The following is an 18838-nucleotide window of genomic DNA, read 5'->3' as shown; positions in this document are numbered from 1 at the left end:
TGCCAGAAAGGGGTCATATGTGTGCATGTGTACAAACAAACACTTCTCACAATTGAAGTAATTACTATTTTGCACTGTAATATCTTTCTTCTCCTCCAATAATCTCATCAATTTGTTCTCTATTAATAAAAAAGTACAAATCCCTGCTGTATTTTCAGTGGACGCTCATTCATTTGGTTTAGAGTGTGGAGCTGCTAATATATTGCTGGTGTCTAAGAAGCCCAGGTCTCCTCTCTGTTAAATGAAAGCCACAAACAAAACAGACTCCAAATGCAGAATTTTCATTCTGAATGCTTTGGTAAAAGGAGAAGCTAAGGGCTAGGCAGCAGTTTGGCTCAAATAATGGTAAACATTCTCACTTACCCAGATAGGAACATATGGATTAAACCTTTTGTCCTTCAAATCTAGTCTTTTGTCTCTATCGTTACCATTACAAGATAAATGAGAAATTCAAAACAGTGCTTTGACTGCCCTTGATCAAGGACTTTGCAGCAGGTAAGGGCTAATGCCCCAATCTGGCATAGCATTTAGGCATGTATTTATCTTAGAGCATCTATCAGCAGCTCCACAGCTTTTTGCCCTGGTTTGAGGCATGTGAGCAGATTGCTGTGTGAAACCTTGTTAAAATTCAGAGGCACACAAAAACAGATGAGTGATCAAGAACTGTGTCATTAAACATACTGCACTAGATGCTCGCATTGCCTTTTTTTTTTTAAACTCGAAGTAGTTGTATTCTCCATCTCAAAAAAGCAGAAGCCTTTTATTATATAAAAAAGATTTTATTATAAAATTATGCCATACACAAAGGAGTTTTCTGCCACATAAATTTTCATATTGTAGTTTTAACATTAAAATAATGTCCAAAAGCAGGAATTTAAGTTAAAGAGTCTCTCAGGCTACCTCTGGCTGCCTGTTCTCTATGCAGCTGTTCTCAAGTAGCCCACCTTTTTGTATTCTCTCTTTTGAATCATGGTTATTTTTCCTCTTCTCTCCGTGGCCGTTTGCGAGGGTTCATTTCAGTACTTTCCGTGTTTTGGGTGACAGCTGGAGGCTGCACATCTCGGAAGCCATGAGGCTGTAATATGTAAGTAAAATCATGTGATATCTCTTCTATGGATATAAAGCATGAGTAACTAGTTCCCAGAAGATCAGAATAAGGAAGGCATGATGCTATCGTTTATTTTAGCTGAGTGGCTACGGAATGTTTATAGACCAGGCTAAGCTCAGAACCGAAAGGTTTTCAGCACACATACTGACTAATAACTGCCTCTCCTGGTTTTACTTTTTAAAGATACTTTCTTTTCACCAGTGAGGCTAGCATTTTCATTTTACCATTAATAACCCCTATGACTGCAAAGCAGTGCTTCTCTGTAAATTAACTTATGCTGTCTATTTATTTAAATTAAAAGCCAAATCCTTCAGCCCATATTCAAGTCAAACTCCCACAGAAGCAAGATGACTGCTGGATTATTAATCACCTCAGCCATTTTCAGAAACAAAACTGAAAATCTCTAAGACCTAGGGTATTTTTGCTTCATGCATCTATTTAATGAACTGAAAACACTGATGAGACATTTTAAGAACAGGGTATCTGAATCAGTCTTTCCAGACTGCAGAGTGTCCCAGCATAGTGATTTATGGGACACAATGGGCTGAGAACCTTTAACTGCCAAGAACTAAACGCAGAATTGAAAACTAGATGCAGCTACCCAGTAGAAAGCTTAAGGTGGTCTAATTTGCTTAGTAACACTGGTATTTTCTGTTGCATTAGCTCACAGTTTGATGATACTAAAAGATATTAAAATATGAAAGATCTGGAAAAATTGGTTAGTTAAATGTCATCAATTATCACATAACATTGAGATGTTATATGAAGACTGAAACTGTCTTTCCATCTCCAAATGCTGTGTAGGGAGCCCTGCTGACAGCTTGGTGAAGGACTCTTACTGCAATACAGACTTAAGACAGGAAAAGGTGTTAAACAGAAAAAGAAATTATCTTGGGGATCCTAAACGCCCAGGTAGAGACAAGGAGGGGATGAGAGTGTTTCAGGAAGGCTAGCACTTCAGGTTAGTGCAGTGTGAAAAATTAGAATTACTACAGCTAGAATTACTATCAAACGTGACTTTTTTTTTTTTTTAATATAAAATGCCAGTGTGTCCCACACCAAGATTAACCCAGGACAAAACCAATCAAATGTTTTGCTTAAATCTCTTATCTCTATATTTCTATTTCTAAATACCTCAGTCTGCTATTTTTTTACAGGAACAAACAGCTAGAGTGCCACAAGGGCAGAACTTGGTGCAGTCAGCAAGGTGCAGTCCCTCTATTTTAAGCAACTCAAGTGTTATTCTAAATAGCATAATGGGGAATCTTCAAGTTTAGTGTTTCACTGCTGCTTGCATCTAATCTTTGCCATTTCCCTTAGGCACAAAGGTGGATCAAAGCCAAGAATCCACTTAATCCAGCATGCTAGACTCTCGGTAAAAGCATTCCAATGGCTGTAAAGGCCAGGACATGATGGAGTAGGCTGCTTAGTATGGTTGTTTTGCATTCAGTTAAAGGCGTATATACTAGACACAGCCTCTCTCCAGTGAAAAAGAAAGTAAGAATTTTGTATGCATATGCAAAGCCTGATAGTCATCTTTATATGGAGAGAACACGGCTAATAGAACTACGGTTTTAAAAGGGCCACTTGGACCTATGTAGCTTAGACTTGTTACTGTCATTTTGGGTTGGTCTTCAGTGTCTCCTGGAGTCCACAGACTGCATCAAGACTGACAAAGATAGATGGCGTTATTACTTGAAACGTAAAGGTATTCTCATTGTTAGTCTGGCAGACTCTCCAAATTTCAGGGAAATACCAACAGTTTCTACCCAGAATACAGATTCTGTGTCTCTGTCTTTCATGATCAAATAATCAGGTCATACTACCTGGGAAATTTAGCTCATCTGATTCACCTGTTTACTCCCTTGTGCTTAAATCAATTCACATTTCTTATTCTGCACTTAAGAATGAATCTTTATCAGCCTGTGAAAAATGTTATTTAATTTGGTAGGTGTTTCACAGCTTCCACACTTGCTCATACTGGTGACCAACACTTGGAAAAGAACTAGAGCTCAGGCACTAAGGTACATACTTCTCAGTCAGCATACAGGCACTGAACAGTTTGGTACTTTTGACAAACTGGCTATCTAATTTGCACTGAAATTAACAGCACGTATAAGCCTAAGCATCTTGGAGGATCTGAGCTTCTTGAATTTATATTTTTTTGTATGCTGGTTATAGATGTATGCACACACAGATGTGCTAGCTCGTTATTTGGAAGCACTGAACACATATTTACATCTTCCAGTTTAACTACTGAGATGGGAATGAGAAACAATAACAGCAGTTACTATTAGACCTGAATTTCATGAAAGAAACAGGGATAATACTTTTTTTTTTTTTTTACTTACAGAAACAGTCTGCTGAAGCAGCTCAACAGGATTAAGGGAAAAAAAAAACACGGGGATAATCTGAAGTTTTAACTAATCTTTGATTAGGATGCACACTCAACTGTATTTCAAGATAGTGTGCATTCACATGGATGAAGAGAGCATAGCTGTTTTATAATATGTATAAAGCTGAAAAAGCAATTAAACTAAGATAAAATCCACTTGTTTGGCAGCTGGAGAGAGAGGGCTGCGCAGTTGCTTCACATGATCTAAACAACCTTAGGATATGTTCCCATTTACCCTTCCAGTCTTTACAGAACTAAAAAAAAATAACATATATGTGGTATTTCATCAATCCAGGTGAATATATTTAGAAATAGGGAAAAAATCAGATTTCTGTTCAATAGTTTGAAGACCTCATTTTATGGCAGCATTAAAATCTGCAGGAAATGCTATGGCAACGTGTTTCCATGAGGACACACAGCAAATAGTTATGACATGTACCTATGTATCTGACATTTGAAGATATAAGAGTTGAGTGCTTGTTTTTTAACCTATAAACAGTTTAGGCAATATATATTCTCATTAATATGCATCTAAGCACTCCACAAAAGAAAATCACAGAATTTACCTAGGACTGAATAAGAATTCCAGCTGGAAGCTCATCATTTAATAGTGACAGAAGAAGAAAATCTGTAGGTACTGGCTGGTCATAAGGTCACCAGTAGGACGGAGCTACAAAAGACCTAAGTACAACCTATGTTATATCAGGCAATGTACTTAGAGCAGAGATGTGGAAATATGCATGGCATAAAACACTGCTAAGGCCTCTGGAATACCATATCTGATGCTCACTCTTGTCCTAAAAAAACACATTCAGACTGCAACAGATGCAGAGAAGAGCCACTAGGGAAACAAACAATCTGACACGAGAAAAAGCAGCCTGGTTTGCTGAGGTCTCCTGAAAGGAAGGCTCAGAGTGCAAGACTGTCTTCTGTAATCACACACAGGCCAAGAGTTAACATCAAGGGCAGATAAACTAAGCAGCAATAGCATAAGAAGAGATGGATACATGTTGCCTGTAAATTTGATCTTGAAATCAAAATGTTTTAACTCTTAAGAGTAGTAACATGCTGGAACATTTTTCTAAAAAGAAATATTCATTAACCTGGAGACATCCCAGTATTACTGGCTGCCTTCACAAGTAAGCTGAAAGGCAACACTAAGAAAGCAAGCTGCATTCTCAGATTTGTCTGTATCTGAAAAGTTATTTACATCTAACACTTCTGTATCTCCATCCCAAAAGCAATACTAACTGTAATGGTATATGGTATGGTTGACTCCTTCTGGCTCGGTGATTTGTACAACGTTGCCAACCTGGTTAAACAAAAACAGATAATTATTATCAGTGATACAATAATACAGATTTCCAAGTAACCAAATGATCAGACCCAAGTTTTCCCACAATCATGGGGTAGGTGACCAGTGCAATTCTTATGTGTGTATTTTCATATAGGTCATAGAAATTGTGGATGCCAAAATCCCATCCCTGTGTGACCTGTCAGCTCAAATACAATACAGACCTGCTAACAAAGAACAACTAATTAGTCTTGCTTCATCACAGTATTTCATCACTTTTTTGGAACAATATTAATTCTGAATTAATTTCAAATGCCATTTTATTAAAATGCAAACAAAAAAGGTTTTGAGCACAATTCTTTCCTACTCCATTAAGCAATCATTTGTTGCTTCACCTCTGAAGGTTGGGAGATACTCTCAAGAATTCAAAAACTTTCTGGGAGTTTTTTTCCTAGGTATTTCACAAGGCTGTCAATATAACCTAGTAGATGAAGAATGAGAACAAAACATTCTATTTCTAAGCCTGACCTTGCCACTGACATACAGCATAACTTTGAGTAAATCATTTCTCTTGTATTTCTCCTTTAACACTATTTTGATTTTTTTTCATTTAGATTCCAAGCAATGTATCTTGATTTCTGCTTATGCAGCACCTAGCCCAGTAAGTGCTTGTATAACACAGACTCAAGATTGCAAAACACCTCAACAGCAAGAAATTTTTCAACCAGTTCCAGGGCTGCTAGTCTGCACCATGCCCACCTGCCCAAAACTACACTTATGCAAAGCCAATTCAGAAAGTGTTCTCTCTGTTCCAGGACAGCCTACCAAGGATCTTGTTAATTATTTTTTTTTTCCCCTCCCTGAGGTGCCATTCTATTAGAGAGCACGTAATTACAGCCTGAGGAACACTGCCACTTCATATTAGCTACGCAGGGAATTCCTCAGAACATGCAAGTGGTGGGTTACACTTTACAAAACAGCCTAAATCTGAAGCTGTAGCAGCCATGCTTTTACAAGCGCTCAGCTGGAGCTCTGCTGCATACCTCTGACTCAACAGGATCTTTCCTCACAGTACTAAGAACCCTTGTAATTAAGCTCTGACACATTTCCAGTAGCAGAGAGAAAGAGACAGGTATCACATTTAGTTAAAGCACAGTAAAATAATAATAATAATAAAAAAAAAGGCAAATGGATTCTCTAATGGTCATCTTTGCACCTCAATAACCTAATATAAAACCAAGAACAACAAAACCACTATGGATCATCAGGTACAGGTAACATGTACAAATGCAACAGAAGCTAGCTACTTCTGCTTTTTACAGATATGCAATTGTAATCTAAATTGTTATGCTTCCGCAGGCCCTGCTCCGCATTAGCTGCATATTTAGCACAGTAAATAAAACACGTTTGCCTATCTTTGGCTTTCTTTCTGGAACCTATACCTCCATATTTCCTCGCTCTGTTGCAGAAGGAGAAAGAAGCTCTTCACTTCTGATATACAAAATTAACTTTTGTTCATTCTGCAATCGTCATGTTGATGCAACTTCTCCCTTATAAAGGCTGTTAACTAATCAGTGTTAATTTAATTCAAAATTAAACAGACAGCTGTAATCATTCTGCATTGCCTTCAAACTCAGAATATGGAAAACAAAATTCCGTAAGAAAATGTCACAGCATTTCTCTTTCAAGTTTAACAAGCAAAACTATGCACTCCAGTAGCATTTTTGTACGTTGTTTGCAGAGGATTAGGGAATTGAACCAAGTCTTCTCAAGTCTCAAGTTGCAGCACTGTGATACTATACACAAGGCAAATTCAACTGTCCAAGAAATAGAAGTGAGCTTGCAGTATAGAAAGAACCAGGAAACAAAGCAGACCTCACTGCAGCAGACAGAACTTTATACTGTTTTTAGAAGGGTCATCTTCACTCCTTTGGGCTTCTAAAATCATCTTCCATAGGTCCACTCTGTATCCTAAGGCAGCTCTTTCCAACCCTCTACAGCTCACTGTAACTTAGTATTTGCATAGCTGTCCAGTTTTTCAGAACCATCCTGCCACATTTAAAAGTGGAAAGGTCCAACAGCTGCCACTGAGGCTAAGGGGCCTCTGTTCTGTCTTCATGAGAGTTAATACGCAGGTGGAACGCTTTCTTTGGCATCAGGTTTACACCGACTGGGGCCTAAAAGACTGAAGCAAAGAAATTCTACTCCCTGCTTGCAAAGTACATACAGTGAGAATGAATTTTCAGGAAAGCTCACAAGTCTGTGACAGAGACAAGCTGTAATTTTTATTTTTATTTTTTAACCTAGCCACCAGATCCTGAATTCTTGGGTCTAAGGAACTGCTATTAGGCTATTTTGATCAGACATGGCACAGCACTGCAACAAGCTGACCGTATTAAAAAGGAGAAGCAGAACAGTTCAGTGACACCATCTTAGGTTGAACTAGATAGTTCTTAAGCCTCAATAGCCTGGGTCATAGAAGACCAAGGACAAAAGTCAAATTCAAAACCCTACTTGGCAACTAGAGCTGGTTTGAAAAGACTCTGAAATGTCACACTTCTCAGAATTACTATGCACCTTACTGGCCTACACTTTCACTTACCTCTGACTTTTGTCCCAGTGAAAGATTAAACGCACCGTAGCAGCATGTCCCCAGCTTTCTCCTGGTAACACAAAATGACAGGCCATTTTATTTATCTCCTATAAAAGCAGCAGCATCAGTAAATTGAACTGAAATTAGACCAGTCTTCCAAAAAAAACAAAAAAAACACCACGAGTAAACCGTATATACTTTTCTTGTAGTAACGAATCACATCTTTTTCATACATGCAAGGATTTCACAACTACTGTATCAAATATACTGAGACAATGAATAACCCATGTACTCCACTGTATTTTATAGGAAGTTTGATGCAATATTTTTTGTATTTGTAGAAATTTTTTTAATAAAGGACGGGTACTAGACAAATCTTGAAAACAGAGGCAGTAGGAAGAAAAGATTTTTCTAATTACTACTTAAGAAGTCTAGTGGGTATGTCTTAATCCTACTCTAAGATTCTGATATTCTGTCTCTTAGGCATAATTATAAGCAAACATGCTTTGGGAGAAAGTCAATGATTATTAAAGTATTAAGGGCCCCTGAAGCAGTCTTCCATTTCTGACAGAAGAATGCAAAAAAAAAAAAAAAAGTGAAGGGAAAAGAAAAATAAAAAGAGAACGAAGTTAGGAATGTTACTGTATTTCATGGGAAATTGCCCCACTCTTTTTTCACACCTAGAAAGCTCAGTCAATTTACAGACAGATTTATTTGGTGTTTTTCTCTGTTCATCCCTTCAGTAGTCTGAAGATGGATTAGATTTTAAGAGAATCATTTGGGTCAAGTGCTGCAAGCCTCTCCTATTCACCTGCACACAAGTGTAACTTCTGAATCACTTATTCATTGGATCTCCATCATGTTGCTAGACCCACGTGCCCCGTGTGCTCTGGTACTCACTGTAGCATGGTAAAGAAATAAACATGATTTGGCTGAAGACCTAGGCCCTCTAGGCATCTTGCCAGACCCCGCTCCATGATATTTAATTTGAGATTTTGGCTACCAGATAACAGTTCTGAGTCAGAGATCAAAACACATTTTACAATGGGTATAAATTCCACACCAGAATGTTTCCAACTCTATCAAATATAAGAAAAGTATGCTACTGTAAAATGAGACATTTCTGAGTTAAACTGGTTGCAGATTAATATTTGACCTCCTTTCTAAATATATCAAGTAGAAATGTCTAGATGTCTAGGAACACCCAGCTTAGCTATCACTAGTGGGAAAGAAAGCTGCCCCTCCATAAAGCTCTTGACTTAATACCTTGCAGCATCTGTGCTTTTTTTCCTCATAATTAAGAACTTCCCTTCTGCTAGGAAGAGGAGTAAGAGTTTAGAGATTAAATGCTTTTGTACAATCTTAGAAATGTCAAGGACTTACCAATCAATGGGGGAAAAAATATGTAGGGGATGCAATAGGATTCATTTCACATGGGGTTTTGCTCCTGACCCATTCCTAAATAGTTTCTTTGGCTACAACCAAGCATAGCGGAGTATAAGGTTCTTTAGCCTTTACGATGGGGCTGTTGAAATAGCATCCTTTCAGAAAGGGTCATAAAAGTCACACTGTAATCCAACAGCTCAATACTTGCACTGAGTCTATGGAATAAATTCACGTCAAATTGAAAACAGCTTTGTATCATTCTGAAATACTCAACTTGAGATATTGCTGTTTAGAATGAACAGAACATCTCCTTGCTTGAATATTTTACCAGCTGCTACAAACCCTCAATTTTGCAGGAGTACATACCATTTAGTTCAACAATACCATGTGGTTACACGCACTCTGGTGAGAGTCACAATCAGTTTATGGTCAATAGGAGGTTATGTCAAATTAAATGTTTGTAGAAAGTAAAAATATGCGCAAGACAATACGTGATGCCTTTGAATCATAGCCTGCTCTGAATCCTTTCATATTCTTTATTGTCCCTACGACTTAATAAACAGAATAGCTCTCAAACATTGCTGGCTATTTAAAAAGGACAGAATCTATTAGCTTTAATTCAGTTTATAGCCAGAAAGGCTGCCAAAAATAACTAATACATCAGAGAGCAAGAGGCAAAAATGACAAAAAGGGTCAGATACTGAAAGCTGGTGCTTTATCTGCATGCACAGCTCAGAGTTCCACATTCTCCAAGGAGATGATCTGTATTTGTTCATCTTATCTTACATCTGTGCCTAATGGTTCAATGCCTGTACAGACACTGAGAACATCTTTGCCTTTGTACTGTCCCCTTTCTCTCCTTCCCCTCCAGGACAAGGGGTTCATTACTTAGTTCACAGAAACTGAAGCTGTGGTCAGAGAATTTGTGCCCTTTAACTGCATCACAAAATAATGTGAAGTTACGACCTGCAAGAAGAAAAAGCTCAGCATTTAACTCAATTTGTCCAAATCTCTACTTCAGAAGAACTGTTCTATTTTCCCCTGTGACCAGGGAGAAAGACCAGCAGAAGAATCTATACGAGGTATTCTGCTCATTACAGGGTGAAATGGAAGCCTGTAAAAAGAACACTTAAACACGCTATGGGTAGGCTGTAATTGAGGATCCCACAAAGAACTCCCCTCTACATCATAACTGCAGAGAGCAATGGGTAGACAATTCCAGCCGTGCACCAAATAAGAAACACCTTTGCAAATAAGCAATAGAAACACGTTCAAGTGTAATGGCAAAATAAACAATTTAAATTTCTTTGGAGGGGCAGTGAATGATTCTCAGGGAATTCAGGAAATTGCAGTAGATTTTGAGGCGTGCAGCCACTAGGCTGTGGACATGTGTTCTTGTTAGTGCTTTAACCTGGTCATCACCACCTTCGTGCTAGAGGTTTAATGCTCCCACCTCCATCCCTACATTCTTTGAATGATCACTCACTAGACAGTTTAAACCTAAATTACCTGATTTACCAGCAGCTTACTTACTACTTAAATAGCTGAAGCTTACCTGGCCCGCTTTTGGCAGAAATGGATTGGGAGACAATCACATAAACAGCTCAGCCAGCATAAAGGATGAGGCAGTGACCTCCAGCAGGAGTAGTGGCCTCCTTAGCTGACACAGCTGCAGCTGGAACAGAGGTACCTCCACAGCCTGAGATCCTAGGGGAAGGCTGCATCACACTAGATGCAGGTCTCAATCTAGTTACTCAGGCTGTTCTTAGCACCATGTGCTTCCCCTTCAAGGGCGATTCAGTCTGCTTAAGGAATACCGATAGGTGTAATAATACAGAGTTAAGTATTAAAAATTGTTTAAAAAGGAAAAAAAAAAAAGTCCAGCAATGTTCTCAATCTGAGTTCCTACAATTTTCAAATAACATGACATTTAACATTTGTAATCCCTTTTCAAAAATCTAACTGTAACTCTAACCTGCGTGCCATGTTTGCATTTAGAATCAAATTTAATAGTTGGTAATTATAATTACAATGCTGACATATGTAAGCACTACTGCAGAGTTCACCAATGCTGGCAGTTCCAGATGGGACTAACAAGTTTCACCACGGATTCCGCTACTCTGCAGAGATTCAGCAGGCAACTTCATTTCCTTTGCTCACAATGCCAAAAGAAAAGAAGTCATACATTGAAATATTAACTCAGTTTTCAACTCACAAGCTAAACACCTACCTAAAGCAGGTACCAATGTGGACTGGCTTTGTCCAATCCTTGTTGTCATTTGGTTTGTCAGAACTACCTATAATTGGAAACAGAAGCAAACAAACAAAATTTCCAGAAAAGCAGCATACTAGTGGGAGGGAAGGCAGGGATTTGTAAAAAGCTTTTATTGATAAAGTAGTTACTTAAGCAAAACTCTTGCCAATGGAAACGAAGTAGTGTGTTAACAAGAAGAAACTATAAAGGTGCCTCATCTTTTCTCAACAGCCAAAACAAAATAAGACAAGCCTGCAAAATGTATTTTCACTGTGCATGAAAGGCCTTTAAGTCTATCATTCAAGACTTAAAAATAAATAAATAAGTAAACAAACTAAATTTCTTCCTTCCCAAGGGACACATATTCTGCATAGCTTGTAGCTTCTACAGTATTTGTACTGAATACTGTTTGGATCAGTATTTAGATGCACATGACTTGTACAAGCCCTCTATACAGAGACAAGAGTTCAGTCACTGTGGCATAAATGAACTTGATGGTGCTGCACAAAGCATCTATAAGTCTAGTGATTAACAGAATTTCTGCACCTTGTAGTCTAAAAATGTGCAAGAGGGTACAATACAAAGCAGAATGAAAGTGAACAGACAGAGCGGGGGAGTGTTTTCGCAGCACAAATCACTCGTAGGAGGTTCACAGACAGTCTAGGTTAGATCTCTGGTAGAAATGGGGGTGGGTGAGACAGAAAAGAGCCAGGAATATTAATTGCAAAGTTCATTAAAAATGAAAAATAAAAAAAAAAAAGTACCTATCTTAAACCTTACGGATTTTCATTGTTTGACATACTGTATGATTCTTACTTGAACAGGTAGAAAAGCACACTAGAGCAAGCAACTCCACTGAGCACAGGGGGCACACGCTAAAACTCATCAATAAATGGATGACAGCAGCCCCCCAAAGGCTCCCCACCTCATTGCTGGAGAAGGGCTGCTCTGGACATCCCAGCACAACCCACTGAGTTCACCTTTACAAACTCAAGAAAATTACCTTCCTACCATTCAGAGCATTCAGATTGCCCAGCTCTGCTGCCAGTAAAGCAATTTCTGAATTTATTTCCATGTAGCTCGCAAACAGTCTAACTCAAAAACTAATGAGAAGGTCACTGAGTTAAACCATTTCTTAGGCTCTGTGATTGATCGCTTTTTTTTTTAATCGAGTGTTTGTACTAAACTCCTCACTTTTTCAATAGAAAAAAATATGTTTCCCTTGACCAAGGGAAAAAACAACTATACAATGACAACCACTCCCTTTCAAGGTCACCAGGTACCCAATTTATGAGCAAAAGCACTCTAACTGGAGGAGGCTGTGCAAACAAAACAGTCACTTAACATTTGTGTCCCTTGGTGCCCACACCAAAAGGAAGAACCTTTATAATTAATGTCGTGGGGGAGAAGGGGTACTCTTTCAGCAGCGAGCACCATCACCTAACCCAGGCAGAACGCAGAGCTGTGCTCCCCCCCTTCCTGCAGCTATCAGAGGAAGCACAAGGGGAGGCTTATTTTTAGCAGTTCCGAACAAAAGCCAATTGCGCGAGAGTTGTGGGTGACAAGGAAGCAAGTCACCTGGAAACAGCTACAGTGTAAAACACCATTTTGAGACCCAGTAAGCTCTAATTCCTGAACAATGCTTTTCTGTGCCATAACAGACTTGCCAAAACAACTTCTGGAACAGATACAGCTTCTGAGTGCCATCTGCTGGTTACACGGCTGCACACTTGCAGGCCTCCATACTGGCATAAATGATAGAGAAACAATGCCCAGGAAGGAAGCTATGGGTTTCCACGGGTGCCAAACAGCAAACCAAACTGTAGCAGATAAATTGTTTTTCCTCCTTAAGGACATATCCTCCGCTGAAACAGTAGTTTATTTTTAAACAAAGAGTAGTTGTAACTGCTAAATATTCTGATGTGTTTTAACGTGTGTGCTTTGTAGGTAGAAGTTACTAAAGAAGCATTCTATTTCCAACCAAATCATGGAAGAAGACGATATGAAACAATAGGAAAAAAGACACACTACCATTTAATTAAGATTCACAAGATGCTTTTTATTCAAATTTTACTTACTTTGGCAAGTGCAAGAATTTTCCATCTATACAGTTTTGCCTGTGTGATCCATCTATACTTACCAATCAAACTGGCAAACATAATAGCAAAGGACATTCCTGCAGTTTTAATTTGCTGTCTACAGACAATTACAAATCACATTGGTTTAATTCTTTGTAATGTATTTATTCCAAAGTAGCATCTTTTGTGATTTAAGCCTACCCAGACTTACCGCTGATTTATGATCATTCGCTATGATGATCAGCTGTTGCGCCAGACCGTTCAAAAGCCTTGTTCGAAGTGAGAGGTCCTCGAAGTCATGGCGAAAGGGAAACGCAATTCCATCAATTACCACCAGTCGGACCTCAGAACAGAAGAAAAGGAAAAACTGCCATTACTATCCTACAGACTGAAAACAAAGAGCTGTAAGATCTCTTTTTAACTGTTTCAGAATGTTTTATATAAGGTGATAATTTTCTATACTGGCATCCACGAGAGTATCAGATAAAACCTATTGTTATTGCAGACAATCAGCATTGCACAAAAGAGTGTGGGGTAAAGAGCCTCAAGCTCCAAGCACACTAGTACGCTTGCTAAGCGCAGTGCTGTATTATGCACAGAACTGTACTTCAGTCAACTCCCCACGAACACTTTATTTCGCCTTCTTCCTCAGAAAATAAGAGCCAAACCAAAACTAGAAGACATGCTGTTTGCAGTCACTGTTAAGATCATCACATTCTGAAGGTCCCGTCTATCTCGGAAGCATTCATTTTAACAGATGCTTTAAGATAGTCCAGACGCTATGCAATGGAGCTGAATATCTGTCCTGCCTGGAGACGCTTGCTTTGCTGAATTATGGCTTTTGTAGCAATCATTAGCTGAGCACAATGCTGCTGCAGGCTCATTGCCCTCAAGACACTACATAAACATTAGTCTGGGATTTTGATTTATACTAACTTAATTTGTTGTAGCTGTTCTGTTGACCCAAATTTGCCTGAAATACAGAAGGGAGATGGATTGCCTTACGGTGTTCACATGTTAAGTTGTTTCTAAAATCTTGGCTATCTGCATTAACGTAGAAGACAACAAACTGGAAACAAGAAAATTCTCATTTTCTGTATATTGATTTAACTCATTTGGTAGAAAGTAGCTTTGTGGCTGGAACATACAAGCCTGCAGCAAACACAGTGAAATGGCCCTGGGGCTCCAACTGGAAAAAAAAAAATCTTTATTTGAAAAGAACACTGAGTAGTTAGAACTAAAATAAGATATTCTTCTGTTATCATTTTTCTCCTTCCTGCAAATTCATTTCTATGAGCCTGTTCATCTTCACCGTGTATAATTTTTGACTGTAAGAACAATCAGCTTAACAGTATGAACATGACTCACGTTAAAAGGGAATGTATACATAATTATGTAACTTGCCTATCAGATTAATATCCAGCTAGGATGTAATTTAGTTTATTTTCTTCCCATTGCACTTGTTATAAAATAGCAAATAACACGGCCTCACTTTGAATGGTGTAAGTCTACTTGAAAAAGCTTGATAACACATACCCTTCATGTCAGTTTTTCTCTGAAAGACCTTAACGAATTGTTTATTATGACAAGGATATTTTCTAACATAGTCTTTTACACAATATTGTTGTTTCTCTTACTAATAGGATCTTAAAGTAATTTGTATTACCCCCGTCTCTCTTTGCGTCCCTTCCTAACAAAACCTAAAACCTGGAGATTTTCCTGCAGTCCCCAGTCTCAGCTCCAGATCTGCACAGAAGGATCAAACTAATTTTAATGAGAGCTAGATTGCAATGAGCAATCTGTCGAGCCACTTATAGCCTGTCCAAGGAACCACCAGAAGGTCTTATGGTTTTCCTGCAACCTTCAGTATTTCAGGCTCCAGGCCAAGCAGCAATAATCAGCACAGATGGTACCAAAGAACTGCAGCCCAGTGTAACCGTGTTAATGAAGCCGTGTTCTTTCCACAAGAGCAAACACAACAGGGCACCGTTAGTACCTGGCAGAGAAAGGGAAATACCAGACTACACTACGCAAAAGTAAGACTCCCATCTGTGCTTTCAAGATCACAGCTTCCCAAAATGGAAATGATATGCAAAAAACAATTTAACTAAACAACACTGACTTGTGCTCTGTTGCAATGAGGCACAAGTCTTCTTCCCCGAATCCTGCTCGGGAGTGATCTGCTGTGTAGAATCTAGAAATCTGGAAGAGAGGTGGAGAAAATATGCCATGCAACAGCATTTAACTAAGAACTAGATGCTAGGCAATTTTTTGGCTGTAGTCCACCCAAGAGTTAAGCTGCAGGCTCTCGTTGCTTGTAGCAACAGAAGATGTACTGGAAAGAAGTTACAGTCGCTTTCTGGATGCCAAGATGTGCAGGATGCTTCTGGTCCTCAGTGATCTTCTAGGGAGAAAAAAATGGCACTAGGTCCTTCTGATCCCCCTGCACAGCAGTCATCACACGCACTGAGCTCAGACACCTGCAAGGCAGTTGTGTGATGATTCCTAACTCAGTGCTCACGGAAATAATAACCTTTGTGGCAACATAGATCCAGTACCCTCGCCTTGAAGTTGAGATTGAGAATGGTAGCAGCATTGGTAGCAAAAGCTAATTACTTTCAGGAGTAATTGGGACAGGAATGAAAAGCAAACAAGCTTTACATTTGTACTCTGGCATCAGACAGTATATTACTGCCAGCCAAGCTGATGAGGTACCACCGTGTTACTCTTATTATACCAGAGAGTATCCCTGAAAATTTTTAGTGCGAAAATGAGTGTTATCTTCAGGAAAGTCTGCAATAACTCTTACCTTTGAATGCTCTGAAAGAAAGTCTGGGAGCAGATACACCTGTGCTAGAAGCTCTATGTAGTCACGGCAACGGAAGTAATATATGTGAGAAAGGATACTTTCAAGAGAAAAAGTCTCCAAAGCCTTCTGATGATCTGGGAATAAATAGATGAATAACTGAGTCAGAAATCTGCACTAGCGCATTGCTACTATCGTCATTCCACCATACAGCAACAACAGCAGCAAACACCCCAGAAACTCTGTTAAGAGAAACAGTTGAGGTAAAGAGTGTGGAAAACGTCTTCCATCTGGCTGGAAAGTCAGAGAGGTAGCGAGCAGATGCTATCTCAGCACTTGCACGTGGGTACACTGGAACCTCCAAGGGAGTGTGCCAAATATGAAAAATTAATTTCTGAAAAAGAACTTTTCCTGTAAATCATTTTCAAGCCAGAACACCACTAGAGGACAACAGTGAGCATTAATCATGCATTGTTTAATGTACAGGAAGTAGCCCATTTATCTTGGGCTAAAAGTGTCCTTTTATCTTTGTTCAAGCACCGTTCAGCCATGCTGCCTTAAGAAATTCTGCCTTTTTTCTTTATCCTCAGCTGCTCTTCCTGTCCCTGCACTGCAACACCTTATCCTTCAGTTTTCCCGGCAGAGCTGTGTTTGCTTTTGCTGTAAATTCAATCATTAAAGTGATCCGTGTTTTAAAAAGATAAATCAAGATCCCTAAAACAAACAAAAAACACCAACGAATCATCAATCAGAAAAAGAGTTACTCTTAAACTAGATCAGCTCAGCCTGCAGCATGGCTCCAGTCACAGTGACGCAGTTCACGGTCTCATACATAGCGGTGGAAGTAAAAGGCTGGCAGCCAGAACTGCTTAAGCCAGCACTGCTGCTGAAACTCTCAAACTGTAAAATATCAGCTTATGAGACACCAGTTTCACTCAGATCCCTGCCTACTAGACAGAAAGAAACATGTCACAGAATCATTACCTTCTTCTTGATGAGCTTCAGCAATTAGCCGGCAATGCTGCACACAGGCGGCTGCAATATCGGCTACTCTGTCTACCATAAAACTTCCTTCGGTGTCAATGAACACTGCTTCTCCACAGACACCCCCAAAGCATTCTGGAATCTGTACATCTACCGCCAGCTGCATACTGTCACGGGAAACAAAGACAAAAACATAAACACGTTCGTTACGAGCGTCTTCCCTCCTCACTACATTTCTGCTGAGGAATACGTGGAACGGGAAGGTGCCTAGCCATCATCAAGCTGCGTAATGATCACAACTCTCATCATAGTTAAATTCAACAAAGAAAAGCGATTCTCAGTTGCACAAAAGTAATCTAAAAATAAAATACCATAGCTGTGTTTTCCCAACACCAGGCGCTCCACAGACCTCAGTGATCTTTGTCAGCTGCACGCCACCTCCCAGAATATTGTCTAGGGCCGAACAAAAGGTGATGATGAAGCCCTGCGCCTGCTCTTCTTCCAGAAGTTCCAGCGCTGTGCACTTTCTGGTGGTGGCAGCTCCCCCAGCAGTCCTTGCCACATCGCCAGAACATTCCTGCCTTACAACCTGTAACGCCTCCAGTGCCTCTTCTTTGGAGATTCCAATTTCTAGAAGAGACAAAAATCGTGAGATATTACCTTATTTTTATAAAGAGCAATTTAAAGTACAGATAGTACAACTTCTTTTGACAAAATGTGATAATTCTGATGCGTAACTCAAAATTATTAATTCTTTTAATGTAACAGTGCGCAGAGCTTGCCAACATCTCTGGAACTAATGACCTGATTTTCAAAGCAACTCAGAGCAATGATGCAGTGGTGGCAATAAGCACTATGCAAATAAAAAGCCCAGAGCATTGTTCACAGACACGGTCAGGATCTGGGAGAGCAACGCACCTATTCTGCACTGAATGCGCTGCTAAGTTAACCTCATCTGAAGCAAAGAAGGCCCTGAAAAACGAAGTCAGGCTGCAGACTAGTAAGTGGTAGTGACACCTACTGCTGGTACCGTGCGTACTCGGGGTATTCTGGGGCTGAGCACCTTCACACCTTATTTTTAGATGTGAAACAGACCTAGGAACAGAAGTGAGGCAGCACAAGCGTGCGTGTGTACATCTTTATACATGGGTAGGCCAGAATCTGGTTACTTCACTTTGATCTTCCAGGTAAAACTACTACAACGGATCATCATAGATAGTAAAATTTCTAATAATAAAAATCGTGACGCACTTCTTACAAGGGCTGTGCAAATCATATTGAAATATGATTTGTAAGAAAAAAAAACCAAAACACAGCTTCCTAGCTGTACGTGTTATTTTCTTCTGTTTAAAACAAAACAGCTTCCTAACTGTTTATGTCAGTTTACTGTGTTTAAAATGTGCAATAGGGGAAATTAGCGAGAGGGAATATTCTGAATTTCTAGTGTCCCGTTTGTATTTATCGCTCAGCTTTTTTGTAATTTTTTTTTTTTTTTTTTGAAACGAGAGGGAACTTTTGCCCATTTTCTCCCTTAGAGGTATTGAAGTCCCCAAACACTTCCCCCTTCCCTGGCCCCTCAGTGCGACTCCTCAGGCGGAACCGAGCCCCGGCGGCTCCCAGCAGCCCCCACCTCACCCCCCCCAACACCCGGGCCCAGCCCCGCGCCCCGCGCCCCCCCCCCCGGAGGCTCCCGGGGCCAGGCCGGGCCCGGTCCCCGTCCCCGTGCCGCTACCTCTGCTCAGCCCGCAGGGCCCGGTGTCCAGCAGCTCCTGCGCGGTCTGGAAGCCGGCAGCCGCCAGCCTGGCCCGCAGCGCGGGACCCAGCGGCAGGCTGCCCACCGCCCGCTGCATGCCGCCGCCGCCCCCCCCCGCCACCGCCCACGGTGCCGGGCCGCGCTAGGCCCCGCCCGCAGGGGCGCCCGGAAACGCGGAGAAGGAGGA

General features: G+C 40.1%; 1 protein-coding gene across 2 annotated transcripts; it reads right to left on the bottom strand.

The window, feature by feature from the left end:
- Positions 1 to 758: 758 nt before the first annotated feature.
- Positions 759 to 18823, bottom strand: RAD51C (RAD51 paralog C). 2 transcript variants are annotated; one of them, XM_040532396.1, is made up of 9 exons: positions 18631 to 18823; positions 17270 to 17528; positions 16899 to 17065; positions 15918 to 16051; positions 13320 to 13451; positions 11007 to 11073; positions 7400 to 7460; positions 4755 to 4815; positions 759 to 1075 (listed from the first exon to the last, which is right to left on the bottom strand). In XM_040532396.1, the coding sequence occupies exons 1-9, from the start codon at positions 18746 to 18748 to the stop codon at positions 974 to 976; spliced, it is 1101 nt and encodes a 366-aa protein (XP_040388330.1). In that variant the 5' UTR covers positions 18749 to 18823; the 3' UTR covers positions 759 to 973. The 2 variants fall into 2 exon arrangements, with proteins under 2 accessions (XP_040388330.1, XP_040388331.1); XM_040532397.1 differs by having other exon boundaries at positions 984 to 1075; positions 4714 to 4815.
- Between the last annotated feature and the right edge of the window lie 15 nt (positions 18824 to 18838).

The sequence above is a fragment of the Cygnus olor genome, chromosome 20, assembly GCF_009769625.2.
Source record: "Cygnus olor isolate bCygOlo1 chromosome 20, bCygOlo1.pri.v2, whole genome shotgun sequence".
In the NCBI taxonomy this organism is placed as follows: Eukaryota; Metazoa; Chordata; class Aves; order Anseriformes; family Anatidae; genus Cygnus; species Cygnus olor.
The sequence above is the reverse complement of the archived record's forward strand: the minus strand, read 5'-3'. Positions and strand labels throughout refer to the sequence as shown.

Excerpts from the sequence above, each read along its gene's own strand:
- RAD51C (XM_040532396.1), bottom strand. The coding sequence starts at position 18,748 with ATGCAGCGGGCGGTGGGCAGCCTGCCGCTGGGTCCCGCGCTGCGGGCC. Across the intron at positions 17,529-18,630 it reads GCCCTGCGGGCTGAGCAGAG|AAATTGGAATCTCCAAAGAA; the intron begins GTAGCGGCACGG and ends TGTCTCTTCTAG. Across the intron at positions 13,452-15,917 it reads TTCTTTCAGAGCATTCAAAG|GTCCGACTGGTGGTAATTGA; the intron begins GTAAGAGTTATT and ends TTCTGTTCTGAG.